The 6,396-nt window shown below is 41.0% G+C and overlaps 5 protein-coding genes across 5 annotated transcripts; 1 reads left to right on the top strand and 4 right to left on the bottom strand.

The window, feature by feature from the left end:
• Window positions 1–18: 18 nt before the first annotated feature.
• Window positions 19–798, bottom strand: NEMAJ01_2326 (uncharacterized protein; the record flags this gene model as incomplete). Its single annotated transcript, XM_047916164.1, has 1 exon — window positions 19–798. One exon carries the CDS (start codon window positions 796–798, stop codon window positions 19–21), a length of 780 nt encoding a protein of 259 aa, XP_047772121.1.
• A 795-nt stretch (window positions 799–1,593) lies between these two features.
• Window positions 1,594–2,148, bottom strand: NEMAJ01_2327 (translation initiation factor 4E; the record flags this gene model as incomplete). The annotated part of the gene is made up of 1 exon (XM_047916165.1): window positions 1,594–2,148. One exon carries the CDS (start codon window positions 2,146–2,148, stop codon window positions 1,594–1,596), a length of 555 nt encoding a protein of 184 aa, XP_047772122.1.
• Window positions 2,149–2,813: 665 nt separating this feature from the next.
• On the bottom strand, window positions 2,814–3,827 carry NEMAJ01_2328 (uncharacterized protein; the record flags this gene model as incomplete). Its single annotated transcript, XM_047916166.1, has 1 exon — window positions 2,814–3,827. One exon carries the CDS (start codon window positions 3,825–3,827, stop codon window positions 2,814–2,816), a length of 1,014 nt encoding a protein of 337 aa, XP_047772123.1.
• NEMAJ01_2329 (uncharacterized protein) lies at window positions 3,775–4,074 on the bottom strand (the record flags this gene model as incomplete). The annotated part of the gene is made up of 1 exon (XM_047916167.1): window positions 3,775–4,074. The coding sequence occupies one exon, from the start codon at window positions 4,072–4,074 to the stop codon at window positions 3,775–3,777; it is 300 nt and encodes a 99-aa protein (XP_047772124.1).
• Window positions 4,075–4,630: 556 nt separating this feature from the next.
• Window positions 4,631–6,241, top strand: NEMAJ01_2330 (uncharacterized protein; the record flags this gene model as incomplete). Its single annotated transcript, XM_047916168.1, has 1 exon — window positions 4,631–6,241. One exon carries the CDS (start codon window positions 4,631–4,633, stop codon window positions 6,239–6,241), a length of 1,611 nt encoding a protein of 536 aa, XP_047772125.1.
• Between the last annotated feature and the right edge of the window lie 155 nt (window positions 6,242–6,396).

A 6,396-nucleotide genomic window follows, 5' to 3' on the forward strand; every position in this document is an offset into this window, starting at 1 on the left:
CTGCATATATACTGCCTACTATGCATGCTCCTTTGGGATGCTTCTGGTCTTGGATATTTTCTGGATCTTCTGCACTCTCTGGGGTGCAGGAGGACGCAGGGGGATCGCCTTCTCTTCTATTTCCTCGCACTCAGGTTCTACTCCCAGGAGGGAAATCGCTGTTTTTGGAAATTTCAGCATCTTTTTTACATCAGCTGCTGATCTTTTGTGGATCTTCATTTCAGGCACGGCCTCTTCCCTGGAGGATTCACACAGAAGGAGAGTCCCCCTGTGCAAGTCAGCACTCCCGCACAGAATCACCAGGATCTCCTCCAGGGCCAAATCCCTCGCCTTCTTCATGACCCTGGAAATGGGCTCATCAGGAATCGAACCCAGGCACTGTTTTATCCCTTCGTGCCCGGAGAAAGGATCTTTCCCTGCCTTTATCTCCTCGTGGGATACTCTGTCGCATGCATATCCCACCCCGTGCACGACACTCTCCCAGAAAAGACAGACTCTTTTCGGGTTATTCGGGGTTTCTCCAACTTCCCCCGAGAAAAACACGCAGGGAATCGGCCTGGCGTATATGTAGATGCTGGGGTACTCGAGAGCAGGCAAGAGACGGCTCAAGTTCTGGATGAGGACCATCCTAGAGAGGCCCTTTACAATAGAAGCACTCTCAAAGTGGGAAATGTACAGGACTTTACACTCCCTGTAGAGAATTAGCGTGCATATGCTCATAAACATTCCATCTACGTACGAGAGAATGTATATATAACTGCCACTTTCTACGCATATGCTCTGGACAGAGTACGCCATAAAAATAAAATATTCCAGGGAGCTGCAATATACTCCTATACGGCAGAGTTCACGCTATTATATACTGATTGTTTCTTCATCCACTGTCATAGCAGTTTAATAATCAGCATAGTATTAACTTAGCATTAGACCTAGTATTAGATTTAGTATTAGATTTAGTATTAGATTTACTATTAGACTTATTGTTAACTTAGTATTAGATTTGGCATTAACTTAGTATTAACTATCCATATTCATTAGCTAACTTAGTATTAGATTTAGTATTAACTTAGTATTAGACTTATTATTAGACTTAGTATTAAATTTATTGTTAACTTAGCATTAGACTTAGCATTAGACTTAGCATTAACTTAGCATTAACTATCCATATTCATTAGCTAACTTACTATTAACTTAGTATTAGATTTAGTATTAACTTAGTATTAGACTATTACTATTAGATTTAGTATTAGATTTGTTGTTAACTTAGTATTAACTTAGCATTAGATTTATTGTTAACTTAGCATTAACTATTCATATTCATTAGCTAACTTACTATTAACTTAGCATTAGATTTAGCATTAGACTATTACTATTAACTTACTATTCATTCATTAGCTTACTATTAGACTATTACTATTAACTATTCATTAACTTACTATCATCCATTACTATCAGACTATTACTAACTAACTATATTCATTAACTTACTATTAACTAACCATATTCATTAACCAACTTACTATTAATCATCTATTCATTCATTAACTTCCTCTATTTAGACCGCATTTTGTGTGATGCTGTACGCTGTGGCATTTATTTCTTCTCCTTCACGATGTGCCTGAACGAAGACTTGTCCTTCAGGGACTCATCATTTCCCTTGAAAGCAACGGGAATGACCGGCTTAATCTCCAATTTCTCCCGAATTTCCGCCTCTTGCTCGAGCATCTCCCCATCGGAGGGGCATGTTTTCGTCCAAAGCGAGAGAATTGTGTGGTGGCCCCGCACGCTTATCACAGCCCCGTTTACATCCATGGTTTTAAACGGAACAAGTGCCATCCACAAGAAAACGCTCTCAAAGAGTCTCTGCTCCGCTGTATTTCTCTTGATTTTTACTATCCATTTTCCCCCTTTGAGATTGCTCGGGTCTTCCCACATGGGTTCTATTCCCTCCTTGAAAAGGGAGAGATCAGTTATTGTTTTAATGTCTTGCAATTTCAGAAGTCTCCGAATCACGTACAAAAACTCTTCTGGGGTGGTTATCTTTGCTTCTTGCTTGATTTTGCTTTTAAAGTCCTCAGAGTCCCCCTTTATATTTACAGACCTAAAGACAGAGGAAAGCACAAGTGCTGAGGAGAGCGTGCTGGGCATATTAGAATAAAAATTTTAGAGAGAGAAAGAAATTTATAGAAAGAAAAAAGAAAAACAGACAGTGATAATAGCATCACATAGGGGAAAAAAGGCAAAAACACACAAAGATATCAGGATAAGAAAGCATGAAGGCATGAGTATAAGTTAATAATAAGTTAATAACAAGTTAGTAAGTAAGTTAGTTAGTGAGTGGGTTATTGTAGTAAGATGTTGGTTAGTATAGTAAGTTGGTTATTGTAGTAAGATGTTAGTTATTGTAGTTAGTATAGTAAGTTAGTTATTGTAGTAAGTTAGTTAGTAGTAAGCTAGTCATTAGTATGTTAGTCATTAGTTAGTCATTAGTTAGTTAGTATAGTAAGTTAGTAAGTTACTTAGTTAGTTAGTATAGTAAGTTAGTCATTAGTAAGCTAGTAAGTTAGTCATTAGTAAGTAGTAAGATGCAGGTATAGTTAGTAAGTTAGTCATTAGTATAGTAAGCTAGTCGTTAGTTAGTTAGTATAATAAGTTAGTCATTAGTAAGTTAGTCATTAGTAAGTAGTATGTAGTAAGATGCAGGTATAGTTATTAGCAGTACTAGTATTATCCATGCATTGTTCACTTAGTCACTATTCCCTGGTATTTCGGTTATTTCTATTTATTACTCTCTTCTTCGGGTATTCTTGTCCTTACCCTCTTCTGGAGACATTCCCTGCGCACTCTCTTAGCAGTTCCTCGGCGGAGTTGTAGGAAGTCGCCTCGAAAAGAGCAAAAGAGTCTCCGTCAGAGACAGCGTATACTACGGGCCCATTTCCTGCCCTCTCCAAAGAAAAGACGTCTTCAGGACGCACTATCTGCAGGGTCCGTGTGGAAATGGCCTTTTTCCTGTTGAAGTCCTTCTCTGGGGGAAATAAAGCGTATCGATATTTTTTGTGCTCACAGCTCCCTGGAGACTTTTCATCTGGATTATTACAGCATCCAGGAATGCTGTCATGACTAATAGGATTATTGCTAGTAGTAGGATTAAGATTGTTACTAGTACTCATTCTATCATCACTAGTAGTAGGATTAAGATTGTTACTAGTATTACTCATTCTATTATCACTGTTATTGTTACTAGTAGTATTCATTCTATTATCACTGTTATTATTACTAGTATTACTCATTCTATTATCACTGTTATTATCCCTCTTACTATCACTCTCTGAAATATTATTACTACAACTAGTATCATTGTTATTATTCATTATATTGTCACTGCTAGTATTATCCCTCTTACTATCACTCTCTGAAATATTATTACTGGTACTACTTCTGGTATTTTCTGGAGACTTTCTCTCTTCTCTGCTCGGGCTTTCTCTGGTCGCATCCCCAGTCTCTCGCAGGAGGATCCATCCACTTCTGCGGATGCTGCAGTACGTCAGGAAGTGGGCATATCCTCCACTTTCCGCGCGCTCTCTCAGAGCCTCCAGGCAAATCCCAGAGGAAGCAGCTTCAAAAAGTGCCTCCTCCAGGGAAAGAGATAGCAGCCCTTTCCTGACCCCGGTCTTGCGATATTCCTGCCTTCCTGCCTCTCGGGGTATGAAATTCTCTCCTTCCCGCAGGAATTTCTCATCCAGAAATTTATCAACCCGTACACTTTCTGGGAAATTATTTACTGGTTTTGTCTTTGATTTCGTCGAGTTCAGGCCTGTACTGTTCATAGAGAGAAATTGTGTTTTTCTTTTTTCTGCAGGGGGAAATAATTGCAGCAATTTCTGCACTCTCTGGGTCCAGGGGAATGTCACTGAAAATGCTGCCTGAAGGATTGAGCAGGGAATTGCACTCGATTAAAGCACGATCTGATTCTGAAAGTTTGATTTTTCTGGAGATAGTCTTTTTCCCGGGGGACTTCCTTCTCTCGGGGGCCCGCGATACGAGCCTCTTCTTCCGCGTAAAGTCTACGAGCATAAAAATTTGCAGAGGAAAAAAGAAAAAAAGAGGCAGTGCGTGCGAGAGAATAGAATGGGCCAGTAATATCTCACTGTTAGACTCTTATTATCATGAGCAACTCAATACTAACTTACCATTAGATAGATATTAACTATCTACATACTATTGTTTATTAACTATCTATTACTACTTACTAGTATTTATTATACTATCATACTATCATACTAGTATTTATTATACTATCATACTATACTATACTATCATACTATTAACTATCTATTACTATACTATCATACTATCATACTATCATACTATTATACTATCATACTATTAACTATCTATTACTATACTATACTTACTATACTATACTACAATATCTTACTATACTATCTTACTATTAACTATACTACAATATCTTACTATACTACTTACTATCTACTCACTATCTTACTATCTACTTAGTATTATCTTTCTTTTCTCACTCCTATTTCATACTTTCATACTTGCTTACTTTCTTTCTTTCTTGCTTGCTTCTACTATTTTTTATTTTCTTTTCTCTTGCTTTTATTATTCCATGGAAAGTCCGTGCATTGCAAGAATAAAGGCCCTTCTCGCGGGAATATGCGAATACTCTCTGATGATAATGCCGCCTCAGGAGATGGACTTGCACCCTTGCGACTGGCTGGAAAGTGAAATGAAAAGCGTCATTTCTGCATTTGAGAGAGTCCATGCGGGGGTGGAGGGGCAAGTTCAGGCGAAGAGTGCCCGAATAGAGGAGATGGAGGGGAAAAGAAGGGCTCTTCTGGACGCTCTCCGCGAGCCCTCTCAAAAGGTCGGAGGAGGCCCGGAGAGAGACTGTGCCGTCGATACTTTTTGGATTACCACGGGGAATCTGCACGCCCGCGAGTCCATTCTCTCGAGGGAGCTGGACTCTCTCACGGAGAAATACGAGGCTCAAAACTCCCTTTTCCTGCAGCTTCTGGAGGAGATTCAGGAAGTTCGGGCGGGCTTTGGGGAGGACTTTTTGGGGGAGGACTTTCCCGGGGAAGAACTTTCTGCGGGGGAAATGACGACGAAAGCAGCCATTTCCAGGGCAGAGCGTGTTTTGGCAGGGCTTAAGGCGCGGGAGAGGGAAATTCAGGTTTTAACGGATGAAAAAATTTTGAATATAAAAAAAATAATGGGAGATCTAGGGATGTCTCCTAAAATGGAATTTCCTGATTTGGAATCTCTGCAAATTTTTATCGATGAAATCCTTGCATTTTCTGAGGAATTTTCAGGCACTCTCACGGCATCCCAGGGGGTTCCAGAGGAGATAAACTATCGGGCGAGTCTTTCCCTCGCGGAGATTCACCTGCCGCCTGCAGAGACGATTCGCTTGAAGGGGGCTTTGGGGGACTTACTTCCGAAGCGAGAAAATGTACCGGCATTTCCTATTCTGGAAAATATTTCGTATTCTTTGGGAAAATCCCTGGAGGAGAAATTTTCAAAGACTGCGAAGGCCGTTGAAAGGGCAGCCGCCCTCCTCCAGGCCAGAGCCCATTTTCTGGCGCTAAGAACAGGAGCTTCTCTGGAGGAGCTTCCAGAGGAGGAAACTCCCGTGAGAAGAGCCGCCGTATACGGGGCCTGGGTCCGGGAAATGGAGGCTGCGTACAGGGAGGCGATAGAAAAAATTTACGCCTTAAAAAGATCGGCCCTGATCCAGGTGCAAGGCCAAGTAGAAGAAATTTCGGGGATGCCCTGCGAAAAATTTGCAGTGCCTGAAAATATCAAAAACCTTAAATTTCCAGATCAGGAAAACATCCTGGCAAAAGTAGAAAAAACCGCAGAGTCTCTGGCGCAGGAGCTGGAGATCCTGAAAAACATCGAGGCCTTTTCCCAGGAGAGGAAAGAACTTCTCCAGAAAATGGCGGCCTTTGAGGAGCAGGCCAGCGACCCCAGGAGGCTCTTCAGGAGCTCCTTTCAGCTGAACTCCGAGGAAAAGTTCCGGAAAATGGCAGTTCCCACGCTCCTGCGGGTTGAAAAGGAGATTTTTGCGCTAAATTCGGCGTACCTGGAAAAATTTTGCAGGAGCGTGTGCATCTCCGGGAGGGAGGTCGTCTCTGAGCTGAAGGCGGAAATTTCAGAGCGAATCATCAACTCAAACGCCTTCGTGATAGGCCGGGGAAAGCCCAGGCCCCCGTAAAGCCCTTCTCCTTACTGCACGATATAAAAAAATAAAATAAGCTCCTATATATACTAGCATCCCGAATATATACTGCATGATATAAAAATAAGCTTCTATATATGCTAGCATCCCAGATAAGCTCCTATTTAAAAGTGTAATAAAGTAAGCTTCTA

Source organism: Nematocida major (assembly GCF_021653875.1).
Source record: "Nematocida major strain JUm2507 chromosome Unknown 2322, whole genome shotgun sequence".
NCBI classification, from domain to species: Eukaryota; Fungi; Microsporidia; genus Nematocida; species Nematocida major.